The sequence below is a fragment of the Tribolium castaneum genome, chromosome 11 (genome assembly GCF_031307605.1).
Source record: "Tribolium castaneum strain GA2 chromosome 11, icTriCast1.1, whole genome shotgun sequence".
NCBI lineage: Eukaryota > Metazoa > Arthropoda > Insecta > Coleoptera > Tenebrionidae > Tribolium > Tribolium castaneum.
The window spans coordinates 2461498-2487750 of record NC_087404.1 but is presented as its reverse complement, the minus strand read 5'-3'; the positions used below and the strand labels follow the sequence as shown (position 1 = coordinate 2487750).

Here is a 26253-nt window from a genome sequence, read left to right as displayed (position 1 = left end):
ATTGGTGGGTTCTGGTATCGGAAGTCACTTTGTTCTTCAGTAGGACCCAATCTTCAATTTCCAGTACGGTAACTTCACCCTTTTGGTTTTTCTGCCGTAAGTTCGCATGATGTCTCAAGTATTCGCGAGCCTTTTCATGAATTTCTTCTCTCGTGAGTGGCGGACGTACAGGCAGTAAACCCGATGTGACTGCATCTAGTGGGTTTGGTGGTGTTCTGCCGTACAGGATTTCATATGGAGAAAATCCGGTACTGATGTGTGGCACGTAGTTCAAACAATCTTCGATGTTGCTCAAATGGTTGACCCAACTGGTGTGGTTTTCTTTACAATACGCTCGGAAAATTCTCCCCAGCTCCCGCATTACGCGCTCGCTAGGGTTCGATTCTGGGTGACGAATCGACGAGAGCGTTGGTTGAATGTCGGCAGCTCTCAAACTATTCTGCCAAGTGTTCGAAATAAATTGTGTCCCGTGGTCGCTTAACACACATTTGGGTTTGATGTACCCAGAGAAATCCTCTATGTGACGTTTGGCAGCGATTTTGGCGGTGGCTTTTCTCAGTGGGTAAAGTTTGAGAAACTTGCTGAAGACGTCAATGACCACAAATACATAGGACGCCCCCAATCGTCCTGTTGGTAAAGGCCCATAGAAATCGACGCAAACTAGGTCTCCAATGTGGTCGTAAAGGATTGGCGTTAATGGACCCTGATGTGGACGGTTGGAACTTTTTGTCTTCTGACAAAGGTCACAACTTCGTAGACGTTTCTTAATTGTACGATACATGTTCGGCCAGTAGTACTCGCGCTTCATGGAATTGTACACTTTGGTTGCCCCGAAATGGCCCAGGAGTTGGTGATGGTAATCCACGAGCTTAATTACCAAACTCTCAGGTATGGCCAGGCAAACGTCGTTTGAATTTTGAGATCTGTGAACTAACACATTATTTGTGAAATTATATTGGGACCAAACCCGTTGAGTTCTCGCATCTGGAGCAGCTGCACCGGATTGTTTGTTGGCAATTATTTGACTCAAAACAGGATCATCTGATTGGTGTTGTTTGAGATCGGACATCAGTTGGAGAATTTCAGGTGTGTTGTTGACTTCAAACATTGCAACTATTGGTTGTTCACGTGGATATTCATAACTGGCTTCACCGTCGGACGGGTATCGTGACAGGATGTCGGCAATTACATTATCCTTTCCTTTTACCAACTCGATTTCGTAGTCGTACTGTCCTAGTATCAAAGTCCATCGAGTTAGGCGTTCACTGAGCAAACGACAACGGCTCAGAAATTTCAAAGCTTGGTGGTCGGTTCGGATGATGATTTTTGTGACTTGGATGTAGATTCGAAATTTGTGTAAGGCAAAAATGACGCCGAGTAATTCCTTTTCTGTAGTCGTGTAGTTGAGTTCGGGTCCTTTCAAAGAGCGACTTGCAAAAGCGATCACACCTCGCGAACCGTCTTCCTGAATTTGATACAATTCCGCCCCCAATCCGTAACCAGAACTGTCAGTTTGGACGTAGAATATTTTATTCAGGTCGGGGTAACGTAACAACACAGCTTCGAGGAACAGATCTTTCACACGATCGAAAGCTTCTTGTTCATTTCGTCCCCATCTCCATTTTTCACCCTTTCGAAGTAGTTTGTTTAAGTCTTGTGTGGCTGCACTGTATCGAGCACAAAATTTTCGATAAAAATTACAAAGTCCCAGGAAGGCTCGAACGTGTTTAGTTTTCTGGGGAACCGGAAAATTTCGGATGGCGCTGATTTTTTCCGGGTCGGCTTTGATACCGTTGATTGTGAGAATGTGCCCCAGAAATTTCACTTCCTTTTGTATGAAATTGGATTTTTCGAGATTTATCGTCATTCTAGCTTGCTTCAATTTTTCGAAAACTTGTCGGAGATGTTCCAAATGTTCGTTTAGCGTTTCGGAAGCCACTAACAAATCGTCGATATAATTCACGACGAATTCGCGAACTTCTGTTCCTAACACTACGTCCATTGCACGACTGAATGAACCCACAGCAGTTTTTAACCCGAAAGGTAGGACTTGGTATGTGTAACTGCGACCGTTGTACAGAAAGGCGGTGTACTGTCTGCTTTCTGGCGAAAGTGGGATTTGCCAGTACGACGATCTCAAATCAATGGTGGACATGTAGCGAATTCCGTGAAATCGACGTAATAATTCGTCAGCAGCGGGTGGTGACTCACAATCGGCGATCATTTTGGAATTGATCATTCGGGCGTCGAGGCAAATTCTCACCGTTCCATCTTTCTTTTTCACTACCGTCATGGGACTTGCGTAAGGTGACGCCTCACGTTTTATTACCCCCAAGTCTAACATTTCCTGAATTGTGGCGTCGACGGCAGGACGTAGAGCAAAAGGTACTGGGTACGGTCGTTTCAAGAAGGGAGTCTTGTCGTGTAGTTTTATTTCGTGAGTGTATTTGTGTGTTAGCCCTGGACGCGAACTAAAGATACATCTGTACTCTTGCAGCAGGTGTATTAATTTCCGTTTCTCGGCCTCAGGAATTTTTAATGGGTCCACCTTGGCTTGTAGGGCACTGGGTGACTCTAAGTGTTGCTTTTTGTTACAAGTCGTGATCGGCGCCGAATGATTGACTTCGATGTGACCAACAAGATCTTCCACATAATCCTCCGGTTCCGGTGGTATCTCCGTGGTTTTTCTAAACGGAAAACTGTGGTGCTTCTCCCCGTTTCTCAAAAGGATTTCGTTGTTATCGAAATCGATGACCGCGCGTTGTTCATTTAGCCAGTCTGCTCCCAAAATGGTTGGCTTGATTAAATTTTTAACGGCAAGCGCCACGACGGGGTAGAGATGTTCGTCGATTTTGATTTCCAGGTAACACTGAATAACAACCTGGCAACTTCGCTGGCCGATGGCTCCACGAAGATGGATTGAGGTAACCGGTAATGTGGGCGGTTTGTTTCCGGTCTCGATCAACTTGGACCAAACTTCTTCGGAAATACAGCTGACTTCACTTCCGGTGTCCAAAAGCGCGGTGACTGATTGTTGTTGAGAGATTTGGATCTTAATCTCCGGCACGACCCTTTGTATGTTGTTGTTACCTGCGGCAGCGGATTTAATTATAGAAAAAACATTTAACTTAACCTGGGATGCTCGCGGTCGAGCATCGTTTTCCCCTTCTGTTGACTGTGACGAAGTTGAACGTTTACGTTTCTCTCCCGTCCTCAATTGTTGGTTCCTGCTGTCGCTTTGTGGGCCGTGCTGCTGGCCGGAGTACTTTAGGCCCCGTCCTGTACTCCGCCCCCGTTTCCCGAATTCTTGGAGTTTCGTGATGTTTCACCCTGCGCTCTCGAACTTGTGTTGTTGCGGTTGTCGTTGGGGTTGTTTTTGCGCCAGTGATTGTTGCTGTTGTTTCCGTTGTTATTGTGCCAACGGTTGTTGCTGGTGCTGGGTTGGTTGTTGCGCCATTGTTGTTCGTCACTTGAGCGTTTTGGGAAACCATTTCCACGATTTGCAGGAGCCGCAGGACGAGTTACTTCGTGGCGGTCAATGTTTGGCCGCGGGCGCTTTGGCTCGTTACGCCGCTGGTGGTCTGTTGCGCGGGGTCGTTCCCTGGGAGCGATGTTGGTTTTCTCTCCCGGATTTTGTCCCGGAATTTCTTGAGCTGCCAGGAATTCGGCGGCATCCGTGGTGGTACAGATTTTCTCTAATACCCACAACGACTGTATTCTTTCGGGGAAGTGACGCAGTAATTCATCCAGCAACACTTCCTCCGATAAAGGTGTTGTTAACATGTTCGCCATGTCGACGTAATAAGCAAAATGCGACAGCATCGTGCCCCTGGTTTCGTCATAGCGGCCTGTAGCGATTTGAAATCTGATGTCCCGTTGACGCTTGGCCGACCAGTAGGTCCGGAGAAAGTCCCGTCGAAAGTCCTCGTAACCACGCCACTTCTTCTGGAATATTCCCGTCCAATGTTTGGCATTGCCTTTCAAGCAATCCATGGCGACTCCCAAAAGACGCTGCGAGTCGAGCCCGAAAAAACGTCCATATTCTTCAATGGCTCGTAAGAATTTCACCGGATTTTGCCTTTTCAGGCCTTCGAAAGATGGTCGTTCAGGAGCTGGAAGTGGGCGATCCAGCAAGCTCCGGAGTACTCCGGAAATTGCGGCCACATTGTCTGTTGTGATTGGCATAGGTGGTGAGGCCATCACTGCTCCCGAAGTCGCTGATGTGGTCGAACTTCCCGGCTCTTGCACAAGAGGGCTCGCAAGAGGGGCTGGTTCCGGAGCTACCGGAATTTCCGGGTCGGGTTCTGGCGAAGTCGTCCCGTCGCTAGGTAGTGGAGTGACTTGCCAACCATCGACATCAGCGGCGGCGCTGGTACTTGGACGTACCTGAAGGATGGCTTGCGGTCTTTGAACCGCTGTCGACGTCGATGGCGCCGCGAAGTTTGGCACATTCCTTGGTTGTTGGGAGTTTAACCAACGAACGAACCACGTCGGCATTTCTTGCGGTGGGGCTCCGGCGTTTCCGGTGTTCCTGTTGTTTTCCATGTCGACAACCTTCAATCTCGGGTATCGAACGATCAAATAAATTGGAGTCCTAGAAATTTTAATAACACAGCAGTATCTTATTTACGGCAATTTTCCCCTCGGAAATGACACTTTATGACTTTGAATCCTGGTCACGGCACCAATAAAAATGTAGTGAGACCGTGATTGATGATGGTTGATCGATGTTTAAATGATTTACAACTTATTTTAATTGATTTATTTAATTAATCTTGAATTTTACTTTTGTTTTCTTTTTTCGAAATGGTTTGGCTCGTCTAGTTAATTGATACGCTACATGATCATTTCACTTACCTACGTTGTGTTGTTTTGATGTACGAAGTCACTCTTATAATGATATCGTAATTTGATCTTAATTCTTATCAGAAAGGGTTCCGGATTTATCCGTAACGCAAGTCCGGATTCAAAGTAGTGTCAAAACGCATGGGAGAAGAAATTTAAACCACAAGTTTCCTCCAAAGTTATTTATTACAAGAATAATGAATATTCCGTTGGATGGATTACAATAATCAATGGTTATGAAAGTTTGATCAAATTTGGCCAATTGTTATTTGTTTTTGTATAGTAATGTCGTCAAAACATATCTCAGAGTCGTAACCACAATTCGTTTGAAATTCCAAGTAAATAGTTTCGAAGTTGCTGAGTGATACGAAAAAGTTTTATTGATATGATATGACGTTAATATTTAACATGAATTAATTTAATTCGATAATGTCCAAATAAATTAACCTACGTTTCAGATGATATTGTTCGAACTCATAGGATCTAGGCAATTGACAACGCGTTTCTAAATTACTTGTACCAAAGGCGGATTATAACATGCTCGCGGAATCTTTGATACGTGCATCGCATTGAATTTTGCGCCCTAGTGCCGAAATTCCGTCTCCGGTAAAAGTCAGGTGATCAACACCTAGAATGAATTTCGAATAAAACCCGGACATACAAGCTTTTACAAATCAATCTGAATAAATGTAGAAGTAATTTCTCTCTAAAGTTTTCCGTCCACGAGCTTTGACAAAGACTTGTGCAGAACTTTGCCATGTCGCGATATCAGTTTATTACAGATAATCACGGATGATTATGTCTGCTCGATCGTCCGTAGTAGCCTGCAAGTACGTGGAAGTACTTGCCGTTGGGACGGGAATTACAACGTCCATTCTAAGTACAACGGGCGGAAACTACGACCTGCCACCGCGTCTTAGACCTTGTTAAAGTTGGGGAAGAGCGTCCCCGGGGACTACGACTCTTCCCATGAAGATGGCCAACTCACGAGCCTGTAATTTCTGATCTGGACGCAAAAGAGAAACACTCTTTTGCTTTATCGCCTAACGCGTTGCGGAAGAGAAATCGTTCTACTCTAAACCTATCCTTAACTAGCAACAAATCCTTCTATTTCGTAATATTTTGGTGTATGCAACCTTAAATTATCTGTGTACAACAGTTTGAATAGCACCGTGGGTTTTGGATTTAGACTTTTGTTGTAGTTGAATATTTGTTTGATGCCGTTTCACTCAAATTTGTCGTAACAGATTTAGAAGTTAGAAGCAAAGAATATAAAGAACTTTTAATATTGTAATTTAAAGGTGGGATGGTTGAATTGAAAAATATGAAATTGTTTGTTGCGAGTTATTTTAAGTTGAAAATGATTTATTTAAAATTTATATAGCTGACGTAAGACGAAGCACAAGAATTTAAATAATTACTGGTCTTTTCGGCATTTCCGATGCTTAATAACTTGGTGGTTACGAGAGAATTTATGAAATGAATGATAATGATCACTATTTCGAAATGACTTAAATGATTTAATATTATAATATTAAATGAATAAAAAATTAATTAATCCTTTTGAGGGCCTACCTAGAAATTTTAATCCTCCTAACGCAGGGGGTTAGCTGCTTCCCAGGTGTTGTAGTTCGCAGCACTACCTAATCGAACGAACACTAAACTTGTCTCGTTTTTAACTTACTCACTAATCACTAACGCTATCACTTAATTCAAGAATTTAAATTAATTTAATTTAAAATTACGCTTAAATGCACTTAGTACAATTTAGACGCACTAAAAGGTAAACGAAGATGTTTTTTAAATTTATAAAAATTTAAAAGGGCAACACGACAATCGACTACCTCGAAAGACCGTCAAAAATCGAATCCTTCCTAAAGTCAAGGGCTCATCTTGCGTAAGCTACACTAACTCGCTTACCCCACTACCCTTGTTAAGTAGTTTCCACATATGCGAAATTTTGCAAATTTGACTCTTATGATGTCTTGGCATTTGATCAAACCTTGTTTAACTTTCTAAATATTATTATTAATTAACAGCTGGGGTGTTTTCCGATTAACAATTTCATTATAATTAAACATTAAATTTGGTAATCGTCGATCTGAACTGAATACAATACAAGAACGCTATGGAATTTCCCCAAATATCCTGAAAGAGAAATTAAACTCCAAAATTGGTTGTTGTCAGGTCTGAAGTTGTTTTTGGGAACACAATGAAATGAATTTTGTGTAACAACAAATTTTGTTTGTTTAAATAACACAGAAAATATAAGGAAGAACCCCGTGAGGAAACTGTAATTTTGGTCGTACTACCCCTTGTTAGATGTCGCCCCCAGTACTACACCGGTACTATTTTAACATTTCCGCGTTTTTCTCCAATTTCCTTAGGGATTTTCCTGTCTACTTTCCTCTTAGGATTATGTTAGTAACGGGCAGCAATCGTGTCATGCAATTTTTTTGCTTACAATAATTTAATTAAATAGAATGATTTATACATCCGAATTTCGACGGCTGCGCCTTAAATATTAGGGTTAAATTTTACATCAAAATGTTCAGAAAAATTTCGCGTGTTTTTCTAAACTACTGGTTTCGTGATCTGATGTTGATTTAACAAAGAAAACGTTAATTTCGCTGCAATTTCTTATAAGGAATGCACATGTGTGCTTGTAATTTGATATTCTTTTAAAAAGCTCTGTTCTGTAACGAATTTGTCAACACCCCCTATTCAAGCGGCACTTGACCAACGTCGTTTTGGCTATACTAATCTAGTTAACAGACATGAATTTCAATCGACCAATTCGTTCTTGAAGTTTTGCAACAATTTGTTAACAATTACGCCGAATAAAATAAATTATTCAATTTTATTTGATGACTGGAGTACACTGCATAAAGACTCAACTTTTTGGTACGAAACGTTACGGGAATTTTTGAATAAGATGAAATTTTGATTCTTTCTCGAGTTGTTTACTGATCATCAACGTGCCTTAAATTGGCTCATAAATTCCTTTCTTTTTGAAACGTGACTAGTTAATTTCTAAACAAAATTTTGGATTTAATTTTAGGTTTATCAATAAATTTTGGCTATTTTAAACGAAAGTAAATTAATTATGCTTTTGTGAGAAAATCATTGGATTAGCTGGGCGACTGTGGTGCAGAGCCAGGCCGTCGCCAACCCCCATATCTTTGCATATCCACTTGTTAAAACACATGGCCTTTCGACCACCCAATTTGGCGATTTATAACGTTTTTAACAGTTCTTGGAAAGTTTCGTGGGAACGATAATTTTCTAAACATTTTAATGCTAACAAAGGAATAAATAAGTTAAATTAAAATTTGTTGCAACTTTTGAATTGAAGTTGAATTAATATTGTCAAAGAACTAAACGTTTAAACTGACTCCGAATATTTTGCGCTGGTTAATAAAAAAAAATTTTAAATACCGCGATCATCACAATACCTACGATTTGTTATGTATACTTACGTAACCTGTATAATGTACTGCATTTTTGTGAAATAAAACAATCTATAAGTTTTGTATGTGTTTTATTAAACAACTTTATCATACATAATAAAATTAAATCTAAGATGAAAAACAAAAGAGATATTAATAATATTAAATTAGTAGCTACACTAAATTTTATTAACAATATCTTGAGGTGCCGATCTTGAGAGACTCTTGAGATATCGAAGATAAGCATACATTAGAGAAAACAAAACACAAAAATAAATAACACTAAAAATAAATGAATACATTTTAAATTAGCACACTACACAACACGAATAACACCTTGAGCTGGAATATATTTCGCTACTCTATCATGTAGAATTAGACAATGAGCTGTCGTCTTCCCTGGTATGTTGGTTCTGGTCTCAAACTCGAGTCGGATGGAAACAGGACTTCTTTTGAGCATTTCACTCTGCTTGGTGCAATCAACAACTACTATTGGTGCAATGGTCTTGAATTCTTCAGGCGTGAAGATTGGTTCCCCCACTTTATCTAAAAATGATGCTTAGAATTCAATAAACATTTCATATAATGCGGCAAAGGAATTATTGTTGAAATTCAAATTTAGGTTATCATATGGATACATTTCATCGTTGAGATAGACTTTAACGTTTCAAATTGCAGTGATCGAATTGACTGTAATCTTTGGAAAGTTGATTTTTTCTATCAGTTTGAAGTCCGAAAAATATAAATTGTGGTTTCTCGATTGATGTTTTAATAGACCATGTATGTCGCTGAGTTTGTGGTAACAGAGGATATTCATGCAATTCTCTGCTTCTAAAGGGAACATCTAGTTCACGATTCTTTGATAACGTATCAATTAGACGTAATCGTTCTACATCTGAAACTGTTATATGAGGCATTTTCCAAAAGATTTTTGAAATGTTAATTTTCACGTTATGTACTGTTTCATCGTTAACAACTAGAGCATTTAGATCAGTATTGCTTCGAACAAGAACAAGTTCTTGGCGAACATTCAATATTATTTTTCGAAAATCTTCACACAAACCCAATATTAGTCTCAATGGAATAACTACATTAAAGTATCCAGAATCTTGATCAATAATTGTTGATGGAGATTTGGGAAACCATCCAGCATTTTGAAGAGCAATACTTTCATTAGTATTGTACGTTGCATAACCTTTCATAATTGATGCTAAACCAGGATTTCGTACTCTATCAACTACATTACCAGCAATCTCATATCTTACTTCATCAAACATTAACATTATACCATTATTAGCAAATTTAACGTTTGGTGAAATTATGGTTTCATGTTTATCATTTGTTGCGATTACTTTTCCTTCAATATACAATGAACTCAACCAAGGAAGTGTATATACATCTTGATTCGATTGGTAATCGTATTTCATCATTCAAATTGAAAGAAGTGGATGCGTATGGTTGATGCGTACGTTTTTCAGCATAACTTATTGATGTATCAAAAACAGCTTTTTCATTTACATTTAATATTTCAAAATTCATTATGAAAATTTATTTAAATACACAACGTAATAATAGACGCACACTTAGTTTACACTAATACAGTAAAACCGAGAGATTTAAGAAAGTTCTTGTTTTTCGATGTTAATCGTTTTAGTCTACGATGTCGACTAAGTGATTTAATGTTTGTTGATGTATTTATACAATTTTTATTGACATTAAACCGTTTACGGTAGGAATCAAAAAAATCCCATAATTTTTTTTTTTTTGGTTTTATGTTGAGAGGAGCTTTTTAAGATGCAACCTTACCGTGATGGCTTCACCACGAAAATTGACTACATTTCCATCTTGATCAGTTATTTTAAGTACCAATAAAGAAATTTCATTTCGATTAATTGGTAAATAGATTACATTGGTTGGCGCTTCTACAATTCGATACCCGGGAGGTACAGTTGGAAAAAACTCATGTAAAACATGTACTGCTTTTCCATTTCTATATGAAGACGATACCAGATTGCAATGTACACATAAAGCGTTTACTTTATGAATTTTAGCTGGCAAAGGAGAGATGTGTTTTACATTAGGTTTTAATACAGTAGATGTAAAGCCTAATATACTGGCTATGGTATTTTCTTTAGTAAAATCAATCGTTATTGTTGATTTGATTTCTACTTTTAACGTATTTGTATTTGATTTTATTGATAAAATAGGTGCTCTCCTTTCATGAATGTTGCTATCAACTATTTTAGTAGAATCTTTATCAACAAGTATTATGGGATTAACATTATTCTTGCTATTCTTTTCTTCATCTGGTTGTTGGATATGATAATATTTTTTAACAATTTCTTTATTAAGATATGTTTTAATATCATCAATTTCATAAGATCCTTCAGGTATTTCTATACATACCTCTTCATTATCTTCACTTACATAAAAGAATTTATTATTGGTGTGATCAATATTTGGAAATGAATTATAAGTTTCTAAGTTAGTTAATCCAATTACATAACTGCTATCATTTTCTAAGGCTATTGATGGGCTATATTCAGATGTTAGAATTGAACTGTTTCCAGTTAAAGTAAATGTCATTGACATTTTATTGCACTGATATATAGGTCACTAGAGGTAGCACGTATTAAACAACCTTGCTGATCACAAGGTAATGAAGACTATCACTGAGTGTCTCTGATAATTTTACGTCTTTAAATACTCCGTTTACAACCGATTGTTTGTTACGTTGATACGCACATTTTTTGAAAGGTCGTTGTGAGCGTTGCAAGGTTTTAGATTATACAGCAAGTTACAACTACGTTTCACCTTGCAGAGTAATATGAGAACGAAATGTAATCAAAGAATCACTTGCATTTGTAGTTGTTATTATTGTACAAGAATTGAAGGCATAGATGTCCACAATTAACCGTACCATATTTTTGAATTTGCTCATGATTGTACAGGATTTTACATGGCCCATTGCTTTCTAAATATTTAACTAGTTCTCGTGGTGGTTAAAGATTACCATAACTATCAAAATATGTAGCTTCTCGCCTACGTTTTACGTAAGCTGTCCAATGAGTACCCCTACCACTTTCATCATCTAAATTTAATATACCACATTCATTGATTCGTACATTTTTAGACAACAAATCTCTCATAAAAACACCTCTAAAATTTTGAATTTTTAACATTTTACAATATTTACCCAGATCTACATCAGTAAGAGGACGTTTAGAAAGCTTTATCGGTATTTTTTTGGAAATTTTGAATGATCTAAAAAAAGACCAAGACCTGTTTTATATGGTTTCAAATAAAGACCATTTCCATCTTTGTTCTTTCCTAATGCAACCGCTTCCATTGCCTGATTATGTCGTTTATTTTTTTTAAGTTGTTTATTAGCAACCTTCGCCTGGTTGACTGCTCTGGCAACGGCTGCTGCACCACCACCCAAAGACCCGAGAGCCCCCAAAGCAGCAAATATTGGAATAAGAGGCAGTGCACCACCTGTCTTCGGTACTAAAATCACTCTCTTTGGATGTACCTTTTTTTTTTCCCGAAGCTGTTTTACAGCTTTTATTGCTGCACCTATGGCACTCTTCATATCATCAAATTTTCCATTATTCAATATGTTTTTCGCTTTACTTATTAAATCACTAAATTTAATTAATCCTTTTCCTGATTTCTTCACTTTGTCAATTCGTCTTCTATGTTTTTGCATTTTATTATTAGGACATCCCATTCCAAGTTTTAATTTGGCACTCATTTCTGTTGAAACTCCTAAAGCAGCAAATTTCTCACCAATAGAAGCGTCAGGGGCACGTCTTCTCTCTTTCGCGCGTTCGAGTAGAATATGATCAGCTTTATGTCTATTTTCTAAATCTTGATGTTCGTTATAAGCGATATCGTGTTCTCTGCACGCTTCGTCTAATTTATTAATACCACGATCTCCGCGCTCTAGTCGTTTTTCAAGTTTGGTTCCTGGACCATAGAATTGATAACCAGGTATGTGTAATTCGAATGGTAGTTTATTAATAACAGAATTTTCAATTCCTGAACCAACAACTGCAGTTTGATTTCGTATCTTTCTTTGGAAAGCTTTATTACGACTGATAAGTTTTGATCTTTTCTTGATCATTTATACTTTTTACTGTCTAAGAATGTGGAATATTCTACAAACCCAAAACAATGTTGTATGATTGCAGAAGATTTAACTACTAAGTTAAATAATTAAAGAAGGAGTATTTATACTTTATTCTCTCGTTTTCTCTCTTTCATTGATGATAATTTTCAATTCAAGAAATGGTTTAAGAATCATTTCTACATCGCGAATTCGTTTCTGAAACCACATCCTATCTCTTACCCAATAGCCTTTCCTATCTTCATTAACAACATTCAAAACATAAAGAGTAACACCTTCATTGAATCTTACTTGTTTTAAATTTTTCATTTTGAGTTTTGAGTAACAAAATCGGGTTAGATTGGGTTATAAGTCTTTTTTCAACAATATATTATATTATATTATATTATATATATATTATATATATATATATATATATATATATATATATATATATATATATATATATAAGTCTTTCGCGCATCCAACTCTACTGCGCGAAGACGCATTTATTTAAATGCGATAAGTGAACAAAAGCCCGCCGTTGAAGTTTCTTATCGAAAGGAATGGAAGGAAAGAGCGTGGGGTTTCAATAAAACATACAATCATTCGAGCGTGGGCGTACGCCACCTCCGCGTTTATTTGTTCGCTGATGGAGAGTAACACTATGCAGCACACTTTACTTTACTTGAATGCAATTTTTTTTAAATTTATAAGTACTTGATACATTTCTAAATCTTCTTTTAATTTTTTTAGATTTAATAAATATAACTTGAACCGATCACTATACATTTTTTTTAAGTTGTTATAGTTCCTATCCTTTATCACGTTGGAAGTCTTCTTTTTTACTGACTTCATAATTGTTGTTGTTGTTGTGTTGACTTTTTGGGGTTGCTGACATTTCACTTTAAGTCTAATATCTCTCCTATTTCTTTCACTTTGAATTATCACTTTTTTATTATCACTCATTTTCACTTAAATTTGCACAACAGTGAGATGAATGAATAATCCATGCATACAGCAAGTTCGCAGTTTTATAGGTACATCATTATGAGATCTAAGGGGACTGAGGCGTCAGGGTTTCACTTAATGAGTCACAATCTAAAAATAGCAATGACTTATCGATTCAATAATAACTATGACATCATAATCTAAACTTAGTCATGATGTCATGTTCCAAAAATAGCAATGACCGCAGGGATTCCCATAATTTTCAATGCGGGATTTCTCAGGAGATTCTTATCCTGACGTCATGATCCAAAAATAGCCATGACATCATGATCTAAAAATAACTATAACATCAGGGGATTCACATAATTTTCAATGTGGGATTCCCCAAAGTCACGCATGCGCAGTTCTTATCCTGACGTCATGATCCAAAAATAGCCATGACATCATGATCTAAAAATAGCTACAACATCAGGGGATTCACATAATTTTCAATGTGGGATTCCCCAAAGTGACGCATGCGCAGATCTTATCTTGACGTCATGATCCAAAAATAGCCATGACATCATGATCTAAAAATAGCTACAACATCAGGGGATTCCCATATTTTGCGTCGGGGGAATCCCTGAAATGGCGCATGCGCAGACGAAGTAAATTTGAACCGGCACAGCATATCTACTTTGGTCTACAAAATTACTGCGAAATCAAAGGTCGCGCCGCTCCATAACTTATCTTTGCCCAGACTGGAGCTTTGTGGAGCATTGATACTTGCAAGGCTTTTCGATAAGGTAATCTCATCAATGGATGTGAACTTTGACGGTCATTATTTGTGGTGTGATTTCACCATCGTTTTAAATTGGTTAAACTCTCCTCCGTCAAGATGGAAAACTTTCATAGCTAACAGAGTTAGCGAAATTCAAAACCTAACACAAAACGCAAAATGGCAACATGTTCCTTCAAATGACAATCCTGCTGACTTATTACCACGCGGCATATATCCAAGTGAGTTGGGTAGTTGTGAAATGTGGTTCTCAGCGTCTCCATGGCTGCAACTCGATGAAGAACATTGGCCAGATCAGCCAAATATATATCTCAGCAATGTACCCGAACAAAAGACGAACACAATTAGTCTGACCAACACTGATACATCAGATGACTTGTTCAATCAGTAAGACGAAACGAATCCTTTCATGGGTTAAACGATTTATCCATAACTCAAAGAATAAGCCGGAAGATAGACGAAATGGTTCCTTATCTGTCGAAGAACTAGAAGATAGTCTGAGATATCTTCTTAAAACTGCACCATCACAATTCTTCTACCAGGAAATATCAACTCTTTCAAAGGGCCTCTCCCTTCCCTCCAACAGCAGTTTGAAATCGCTTCAACCCTTTCTTGCCAGTCACGGAATTCTTAGGGTAGGAGGTAGGCTAGTGATCGCAGAAATCGATTACAATCGAAAACATCCCATAATACTGCCCGGTAGACATCAATTGACCAAGATGATCTTCGAAGATGAGCACAAGCAGCAAATGCATTGTGGGGCTCAAGCTCTATTAAATACGCTCCGCCAACGAACCTCCAGATTCTAACTATTTAATGGGATCACTCCCTGCATGTCGCGTAACTCCGGCGCCCCCATTTTTTAGAACAGGAGTTGATTACGCAGGTCCTATCATGATTAGGAATAAGCGAGGTCGCGGTTCTTCTCTAGTAAAGGCATACATTTGCGTATTTGTTTGTCTGACCACAAGAGCCATCCACCTAGAAGCGGTTAGCGATTTAACCACTCAATGCTTTTTACAAACTTTACGACGATTTGTGGCCAGACGAGGAAAACCTCGAGTAATTTACTCTGACAATGGTTCAAATTTTGTTGGAGCTTCCTCTGAATTACAGCGACTTTACAATTTTGTTCGCAGTAAATCAAATTTTGATGTAATTCAAACTAGTCTTGCCAATGATTCCATTTCATGGATATTCATTCCGGCCAATAGTCCTAACTGGGAAGGTTTATGGGAAGCGGGAGTAAAAAGTGTTAAATTTCATTTAAAACGAGTTTTAGGCAACGCTAACTTGGTATTTGAAGACATTTGCTCGGTCCTATGTTAGATTGAATCGATCCTAAACTCCCGTCCACTCAGTCCTCTTTCCAACGATCCAAATGACATGACACCACTGACGCCTGGGCACTTCTTAATTGGAAGACCATTAACTACGATTCCCAGTGACAATCACCTCGACACTCCTATGAAGCGCCTGAATCGCTTCGAATATCAAGAAAACATATGTCAAGACTTTTGGCAAAAGTGGCATCAGGAGTACTTGAGTTATCTGCAGCAACGAAAGAAATGGACACAATCCACGAGACAAATACGTCCCGGCGATCTGGAAGATGGGGCGCGTCGAAGAGGTCTACCCAAGCCCCAGCGACGGCGTAGTGCGTGTTGCAAGTGTGAGATGTGCGGGAAAAATAGTGAAAAGAGCCTGTAATCGTTTATGTGTTCTACCGCTCGACGACGAATGACTTCTTGATTGAAGACAATTTTGTTTATATTGAACGCAACAGCCTTTATGTTACATTTTTTTTGCCAGTCTTGAATTATTTTTCATTTGCTTTCTTTTGTGTTTATTGAAAGTTGTACCTTTCAAGGCGGGCGGTTTTGTTACTACAATGTACTTATTTTTGGATTACGGTGCCATCGGCATGAACCTGTGGCGCATGCTTGAGAAAAAAAAATGGTGTTCGACAAGAACGAGAAAGACACCAACGTTTTTTATTCGAACAAACCCAAAAACAAATCTTAATAGGGCTTTAAGTAGCCATCAATCTACTTATTTTGAGTAAAATATTAAAATGTGATATAAAATGAAGTGAAATGTTGCTGTCGATATCAGCATCAGCATCGCTCTTAAACCGCTTTGATTTCAAACTTGTTAAAAGTGATAATTTTATTGTTAAATTTCGTTTTCAAATTTCTGGATAGTAAAATAAGGAACCATATCGGAAAAAATGTGAAACGATATTTGGCAATAATATTCCCATCTTCAACAGATGTAAAGTCAAAGCCGCTTTTTCTAAAAACACTATGGCTGTGCTGATATCGATTGCATCTTTTCACATTTTATTATATTACTAGAAAATGGTAAGTTTTACAAAAAATTTACAAGAGACAAAAACGTTTCTAGACAGAAAATAGCCATTTAAATTCTAGTAGCACCAATACTAAATTAATGTGTGGTATAAAGTTATGTAACAAATTATGTCAAGAAGACACTAGTGGTCCCCCACACTTTTTTGAGTATCCCTTGCCAAGTTGTGGTAGGCAGGAAAACTGTAAAAACTAAAACTCCCTGTCGTTTTTAGAAAATTTGTCCGTTTTGGGAGTGACATTGAGCTTTGGAATTTGGAAATAGTTCATTGTTATCTTGTAAATTAAATTTCGATGTGTAATTATTGGAATGCAACTTGTTTACTGTTTTTGTGATTTTTAATTTAGAAGTCGGCCTTAGAAAATATCTTGGATCCCGATATTCTAAAAGTAGTAAGCCTGAGGATCCTTTTTTCTTCGTGATTTTGTTTTCTGGTCGGTACTAATTTGTTTAGCCCACCCCAAGACTCAAGCACTGGTAAACGCGAAAGCCAAACATGTTACGCTATTTATACTTGAAATGAATCATTACCAAGCATGGGACCCCCAGAGAAATTTCAAGCGACAGAGGAACAAACTTTCGGTCAAAACTTATTAGGGATTTACTGAGTTAATGAGGATCGCCAGCAAGTTTACCACAGCCTATCACCCAATGTGTAACTGCCTAAGAGGGAGAACCTGTTCTCCCTGTAGAGGCTTCACTGGTCCATCCAACAGCGCGCCCCACGTTACTTCAATCCGGGAGAAAGGTTTATCAGGCTGTCTGTCAAAAACGTTATCCAAGACTGCAATCAGTCACTTGGGGGCGTACTAGTAGCCAAGTGATGTCTACAAATCGTCTAAACCACTGGCCAGCGTCGTAGATCGAGACGTTTCAACCTACCAACTATCGGAACGTTTAACGAGACGCGAGGATTTATAATCCAGGAATGCCAAACTGAAAGTATTTCCCTGTCTACTATGAGGACGAATAGTTTTTCTCTGAACATAGTGATGTGCGTGTAACGAGAGACTGTATGTGGGATGTTAGGACGGTTGTAGATTTGTAATTGTTTGGGTAGTTAAAGTTTAGATAGTAAAAATTGCCGGGGCAACAATTTAGAAGGGCCGATCACATGTCACGCAGCAGTATTTGGCAATAAGGTTGCTACAATAGCAAGACTGCTTGTCTGGCAGTTTTGGGCAACGGTGTTGCAAGTACAACAAAAACTCTCAGAGGGGAGGAATTGACGAAGGAACCGTCAGTTAAAATTACAAGTCAGTCGCGTCTCAATTGCGAAATAATTCAATTTACTTTTGCGGGTTCTTCTTCCCTTGAGTAGTGGTGACAGTGTGACCGTGCTGTGTCAGTTAAATCCTGATTCCTGTTGTACTTACCAACGAAGATGTCGACTAAGTAAGTACCACTATTTTTGTATTTAAATCTTAGTTATTAAGTATTGAGATAAACCTCGGTCCCTTATTATTCTTCCCGACCACCTGAGCTACCCCCGAATTACACAGGGCGTGACAATATTTAAGTAGCAGTCAGGGGTTAATAGCCTATTTTAGTGAAAAATATTGTAAAGACGGCCTTTAAAACAGATCGACAATGGTAGAAACATAATAACCAATTACATAGCACACTGTAAGTTACGCCCATTTTGCATAAAACGACTCATTTGTCTAATTGGACATTCAACATTTTACACGCGCCACGCAAATGTATTGTTCTATTGCACCTGGAATGTATTCTCAACTCTAAATAAAATCACTTTCAGCAAAAATTTGGCAATAATTCATCAATTTCACTTTCAAAATAAAAATCAGCTGATGGCAGCCATTGCACTTCACTTCGTAGCGTTAGAAATGCAAACTGTTAATTAGTGCATCGTATACCCGGAAACCCTCGCACTCTGCAGTAATGTTGAGGCGAAAGAAGGTAAACTATTAATAGATATTATAAAAAGAATTGGTCCTAAAGTAGACATTTTGCCACAGGGATAGGGGTAGGACTAGAAATATGATTATTTATATTATTTATAGTTACTACCTGTTTTCTGTAACATAAATATGTTTTTATCCAATTATATGGAATACAACGTACTCCATCATCATCAAGTTTTTGTAAAAGTATGCTATAATTAACTGAATCAAAAGCCCGCGAAAAATCATACAAAAGGCCAACAGGTTTCTCGTCATTATTTAGAGATCGATATATTGATCTCCCAACTCCATTTATCTTGATGAAATCAAATTGGAACACACTAAATATTTTGGTAGACGTTTTGAAAATACTGATTGAAAAATTTGTGAAATTGATTTTATACAGCTATTGAAATATAGAATTTTCTGAGACTTTGTTCTTGTAGGTTGGTATGATCGTTAAAGTAAATCAAAAATATGTAACAAAAAGCTTAATTTTTGGCAAGTCTTGTTTCATTTCAATAAATTCGAAGAACTAAGGTCTGATTCAAGAGCTCTTTTAGACACTTTTGTGAAACAGCATATTTTTGATCTATAAATCCATACGTGGATCTGACATTACAAAACGATGCTAAAAAGCACTTAGATTTAAAACATATTTAAGTCAGAAACGCAGAGCAAAGTGCATTAAAAAAATAGCATTGGCGCAGGTACTGTCCAAGTTTTAAAGTAAAAGTAACAGCTACAATACAATACCATCTTGGGTTAGTGAATTGAACAGTAAGTCACTTGAGTTTGAATTTACAGATCTTTGATTATAATGTTTTGTGCTCTGTTCGTTAAAAGAATTGGAGCATATAAGCCACAAATCGTAATTGCCATAAGTTGGAATAATACTTGTTTTAATTTTGTATGTAGCATTCATTTTTTTGTTTTGGTAGAATTAGTTATAAGGTACTTTTTGATGCTATCGAAAATGTGATTACATTGCTTTAGATTTACAACTAATAAGTTCAGTTATTAATCTAATTATGTAAATAAAAAACACTAGTCCCGTGTGTTCAATACTGAAAATGATAGTTTTAATTCTAAAGTTTTCCACGGTGCATGATATTAAACTAGGTTATTAGCATTAGAACCACAAATAGACATTTTAATCAGCAAAACCGAAATGTATAATAATCAAGCTTTGGCCACATTTAAATTCGGGATAATTTGGCCGTATTGAACACACTTGATATCATTGGCGTTAACGTTAGAAAATGCATTAACCGTCGAAAATTTGATAACAATAAAGCGCAAATAAATTTTAAATTGATATAAATCCAATATCTTCATTACCACAAAAGTTTTGGAGAAATTCTCAATTATTAAAATAAAAGGAAAACGAGTTCCAGTGTAAGTTTGTACCCGAAAGTTTAGCTAAAACTTTAGTAAAACAATATCGTTGTTTCGATTTGAAATATTATCTAACTAATGAATTAATCATAGTGTATAGAGATAATAATATCTTTAAGGATTTCAAACCCTGTTCGATATGCAACAGTATTTGCCTTAATTTTTTAGTTAGTGTCACTAGTAGCCACAATATTAGTCACACCTCTGCTTTGGTGGAAAGAAGTTTCTCATGCCTCAAGCGCATTAAGAATTTTGTGAGGAATACTATTTCCCAAAATCGACTAAGAAATATAGCACTAATATCCATAGTGAAAAATGTTGTTAAAAATTTGACTAAATTTTGCTAATCACAAAAATCGATAAATTTCCTTACATTATAAGATAGTATAGAAATCGACTTCTCCTTTTTTTAAGTTATATCGGGTGATTCAAAAATATGTGACATAATTTTAACCACAAATACCCCTCTACAATTGAAAACAAATAGGATAGTCTTTATTGACCTACCACAAAACTTAAAAAAAAAATTTTTTTCAAAAATTGGTAAAAAAAAGTTTTTTTTTAAATATTACCTGTACCTTGAAAACAATCCACAACGAATGACACAGCTTTCAATGCTGTCAAATTTGATTTCAGTTTCATTTAATCGAAAGTACAATTTGAATATATCTTGATGATAAAAGTAAAAGACACGATTGAAAGAAATAACTTGATCTGAGACCACACCACCAAATTTTCACACCGTAAGACATTTTTCTCCCCAAGGACCGGTTTTTATTAATATTTCACTACTTGCAATATAAAACTATAAACCAAATGGAAAATTAAAACGATCAAAAACCACAAACATAAACTCAACTCTAATAAATCACAAAGTAAAATTTTATCAACCATTTGTGAACCATCATTGCAATTTTTCTTTAATATGAAGTTGAATTGATCCACAGGTTCTTGAAACCTGTAAAGAATAATGCAAGGCTTAATGTTTATTTACAGTTTTGATTCAAAATTACAAGAACTTCAACAACAATGAGCACAGAAAAAACAAATTTCGCCAGCGTGCTAGCTGACTAGTGATTATCGGAACACGTCTCTGAAATGGTCGGACAATGAATACGAGCAAAGGAGGTAAAGCTGGCCCCTGAGAATCTGGGACCGCAAAAAAAAGTCGATTAGCTAAGCGTTCACATAGATGAAAAAGTCTCATTTACCATAAGCTTATAGTGAGAGCAACAACAGAGGCAAAACGGCAAACCTAAGTCATTTATTGGCCAATGTAAGAGAACCGTCACCTCCAAAAAGGAAAGACATGGCAGTGGTAACAAATTCTACACTACTATACGCAGCTTCGATCTGGGGAAGTAGAGTATTGGAGAAGAAGAAATATAAGAAATACTTATAAAGTGTGCAGAGAAAAGCAGAGCATACTACGAGCAAAGTAACTCCAATTGTGAAAAGCGTCGTGATTGCACGTTGCGGTGACGAGAAAAATAAGGCCAATGGTTTTCTCAAAAAGACCTATGAAGTCTTAGAAGATTTGAAACAAATACTTAAAGAAATTCAAATTGCAAAAGTTGCAATTGGAAGCGACCTGGCAGGTAGAAAAAAACATCTCAGAACTATAATGAAGAGGGGAAAATGTGGAGATTATAATGTGTGTACCTATTGCAAAAGTAAAGGTGTCAAGAGATAGCAAAGTTCAGTCTGTCATAGCCGTACTGCCAAAAGGTGTGAGGAAAACGGATACATTAGATCGCTAAAACTTGGCTGAAACAGACTACGAGAGAAGCCAAACTTCCTTTGGGAATTGGCAAAGAAGGAGAGCAGGCCAAGAAAATCAAGAAGATGCTACGCTCTAAGATGGCAAATGGTAAAATCGTGCTGCGAGATGATGTCACAAAAGTGGTCAAAGTGCTACATGTGAAAAGCCAAGATGTGCTGGCGTCGGGGCAGTGTTGCCAACTTGGCGGTTTTTTGGCTAAAACTGGCGGTTTTTTAAACAATTTAGCAGTTAAAATGTCCATTTAGAGGTTAGCCAAAAATCCGGCGGTTTTTAAAGTTTGTTAGCATTAAGTCTGGCTTTTTACATTATTTTAAACTTAAAGCTACTTTTTTCCGAGCTTGTACCGTTTCGAACATGTACTTTATTCAATGAAAGGGGCCATGGCGTAGATTACCCAATGCTGTCAAGTGTCAAGACTCAAAAAAGCGTACGACCCTAAAAGGTGGTCAAGTGTCACTTTACAATAACCTAAATTTTCATTTCCCGCGATTTGTTTTATTCCACATCTGTGGAGCTTCGTCTTATCGTCTTCGTAGTATAAAGAACGTATACGATACATCAAAAGGTTTGTATAGTACATGTATTTATTGTTTTTTAAGACGTGTATCAAGTGATACTCCATTTTAGCCATGCCAAAGCCACAATATTTACAAAAATTTAGGGCCGCTTGGCTAAAAGATCCTTTGCTGAAAGATTGGCTCCAAAAGGTACCAAGTACTAAAGGATCCGTAGCTAAAAGTAAATTTTGTTATTGTGCTTTGGCCAACAAATACTACGACTTGAAAAATCATGCGTTAACGAAAAAACATAAAGCGAGTGTAGATCTAATTCTGGGAAAGAAGCAACCCGTAATTCCATTCGCTAAAGAAAACTCATTATCATCGACCAAAGCAGCTGAATGTAGATCATGTTTATTTATAGCTCATCATACAGCTATTTTAACGGTAGACCATTTAGTTGGAGTATGTAAAAAAATTTTTGAAGGTAGGACTTCATTTTATTGTAGTAGAAAATACTCATTGCTGCTCTTTTCTTGAGGTGATGCTGCAATTTATTTGCAAATGCATCGAAGCAAGTATGCGGCCATTATTAAAAACGTACTAGGGCCTCATTTTATGAATCATCTAAGCCAAGACATTGGAGATGTGCTATTTAGTATTTTAATTGACGAGTCTACTGACATCGCTGTCTATGAATACCTTGGAGTTTCTATTATATACTTCATCAAAGAGATGTCACGAATAGTTACAACTTCTTTGGGACTATGGCATCTGGAAGAAACCAACGCGCAAGCTATTACGGATACTATTATTAATGTTTTTACTAAATTTACATTAAAATTCAATTACTTGCAAGGCCTCGGTACAGACAATGCATCAGTGATAGTTGGCGTAAATAATGGAGTGTATCAAAAACTGAAATCTCAATACTGTCCGAATTTAATTTTATTCAGATGCGTATGTCATTCCCTTCAATTGGCAATTACGGAAGAATCAAAGGAACTACCTCGTGACTTAGAGTTCCTAATTAGAGAAACCTATGATTGGTTTTCGCGGTCTGCTAGTCATCAATTATCCTATAAGAAACTGTATGAAACAATGAACGATGGCCAAGAACCACAAAAAATAAAGCAAATTTGCGCCACGTTGTTGGTTGTCTATTGATACCGCCGTTTCAAGAATCTTTAAGCAATGGGTGGAATTAAAAATACATTTCGATCTTGCTCGACATAAAGAAAAATGTTATTCCGCAGAAATTATCTATCAAATGTTTTGTGATCCATCAAATTATGTGTACATATGCTTTCTAATGCCAATATTTATGGAAGTAAACCAAGTCAACAAAAATTTTGAATCTAACAATGCAGATCCAAGTAAATTGTTGCATGACCTATTGAACTTGTTAAATAGTCTTGTTGCTAAAGTAACAACACCGCTTAGCAAATTTGTTTTATTTGGAAATAACATTGATGATTTTTTTGATAGGAATTGTTACTTGGCGTATCTTTTCGAAACGGAAATGAGAAAAATGAGAGCGAAAGTATTTACGCAAAATTAAAAAGACGTATTAAGGGAACGTTGTCATTCGTTTTTAAAAACGTTAATTAAACAAATAACTCAAAGAATGTCAGACAATATCAATATTCTAAAAGATATTTCCTATTTTTCCGTCACAAATGCTTTAAAGGCACAAAAATTTTGCATTGCTGGAACACTTCAGAAAAACCCTAGAAGAAATTTCTACAATAGATAATCAGTGGCGGAAGCTACACTTGATAGAATGGAAAAATATAACTGATATTTGTAAATTTTGGATAAAGGTTCTTAATTACCAGGATGCGCAAGGTGTACCTCTATTTCAGGAGCTAGCCCTCTTTGCAATCTCCTTGTTAACCCTGCCCCATTCAAATGCGGAAGTCGAACGCTTGTTTAGCGACATGAACATCGTTAAAAACAAATTGAGAAACCGACTGTCTTTAGCAACGCTTAATTCAATTTTAGCAATACGGTCGGGCCTGAGAAGGGTAGGCAAATGTTGCCATGATTTTATTATTGATGAACATATGCTTAAAAAAATAAAAACGATGAAAACATGAAACTGATGAAGAGATTATGGGCTTTGATATTTTTAATTAAATGTTATTTTGGTTTTTATGTTATAGGAATAGTGTTTAATGTGAAGTTTATTTTACTTTTTTCTAGTTTTTTGTAGAAGTTTATTAAATTTTGTATTTTGTTTAATTTGCATAAAACTTGTTTAATTTTTTTTATTAATTTATGCATTCGAAGAATTTTAAACATCAAGGTGTGATATGGCTAGTTCCTGGTGGTTTTAAATTTTTGTTTTGGCGGGGATATATCTTGTACAGTTAGCAACACTGCATCGGGGGCAAAAATAGTCTCTAGCGTAGTAGCAGTAGCCACGGATAGAACAGTCACAGACTCGGATCTTGGAGTGACATCTTTGCGAAAAACGTAGAAGTAGTAAAGTACTGTGATGATTGCGGTATTTATAATTTAATCTGTTTATTAGCGCAAATTATTAGAAGTCATCTTAAAAATTTGAGCTAATTTACAACATCGTTTAATTTCAACAAATTTAATTCAACTTATTTAGCATTAAAAGCCAGTTAGCATTAAAATGTTTAGAAATTATCGTTCCCACAAACATTTTCCAAGAAGCGTAAAATCGTTACAAATCACCAGATTGGGTGGTCAAAAAGTCATTGGTTTAACAAGTGGATAAGGGATTTAGCGACGGCCAGACGGTGCAGTCAAGGCGTTCAGCTAATTCAATAGTTTTCTCACAAAATAATAATTAATTTAGTTTGTTCAAATAGACAAAATTTAGTGATAACACTGTAAAGAATTCCAAGGAAAGCCTTGGATTTCTTTACAACCGTAAGTTGTTATTTGCTAAGGTAAAATCATTAGCAAATAACAACTTACGGTTAGAAAGAAGTAAATTCATTAGTAATTTTAAATCACCAAAATGATCAGTAAATAATCCGAGAAAGAGAGAGAGAGAAAAAGTACTTTCATTTTGTTTAAAATAGAATTTTCGTAACATTGTCTAGCAAGTATTGAGATTTTATGTAGTGTGATGATCGCGGTATTTATAATTTAATCTATGCATCAGCGCAAATTATTAGAAGCCATGTTAAAAATTTGAGCTTCCTTACAACACCGTTTAAGTTCAACAAATTTAATTCAACTTATTTAGCATTAAAAACATACTTATTTTTAAAAAATCAAGAAATTTTGCTTTTTCCTTGTATCAGAACCGTAAAAAATTATTTGTCTCGTGTTAACTTAAAATGCGGTTTAGACGATGTATTTTTTAAAAGCTTTCAAATGAAATTGACTAAGAAAACAGAGTTTGAAAGACAAAGCAAATGTAAGAAATATGAAGTTAATTGGACCAAAAAATTTTGGTCAAGAAAATAATAATATCGATAAAACTGTTGAATTTCTGATCATGCTCTCGTGTTTATGTGGTCTTCTTTAGCTGTTAATTTACTCAACCAATTGCTATATGTGCATCTAAGGGTGGTAGCAGGGGCACATGTTTAGCTCAACTTGTTTTAGAAGTAATTAAAAAGTTAGAAAAGTTCATGGAATTGTTAATCATGGAGCAACCACTAATAGAAAAATGTGGACTGAGTTTGGGGTTTGGGATTAATGGAGAATTAAATTAATTTTCTAACAAAACTATACATCCTATGGATGACGACCGATTTCTTTATTTTTTCTCTGATGCCCCACACTCAATTAAATGAGTTCGGAGGTTTATGGAAAGGAAAACTCTTGTTGTAATCTATTACCTCATAATTTGACCATTGTCTGTAGAAGTACTGTTACAGACACGTGACTTAGAAATTCATTGGGACTAATATAAAATTCTATTTAACTTAGATACAGAGCAACCAAACCATTTGAGAGTAGGCCTTAAGCATACAAAAATGCATATAGAACCAACAAATCTCCTAAAAATGCGAGTTTGTCTTGCTACTCAGGTATACAAACAGATCGAATTTAATTTTTGTCCTTATATATTTTAAAAGTATTTTTGCAGATTTTTAACAGATCAGTTGTAGACGGTTTACAATTTTATCAAACCCGCTCAGCATCGTTAAATCATGTAAAAAGCACCATCATGTTTACTAC

At 36.6% G+C, this 26253-nt stretch overlaps 1 protein-coding gene across 1 annotated transcript; it reads right to left on the bottom strand.

Moving 5' to 3' along the window:
• Positions 1-3267: 3267 nt before the first annotated feature.
• Positions 3268-4545, bottom strand: LOC135267352 (uncharacterized). The gene has a single exon (XM_064359616.1). It carries the CDS (start codon positions 4543-4545, stop codon positions 3268-3270), a length of 1278 nt encoding a protein of 425 aa, XP_064215686.1.
• Positions 4546-26253: the final 21708 nt, after the last annotated feature.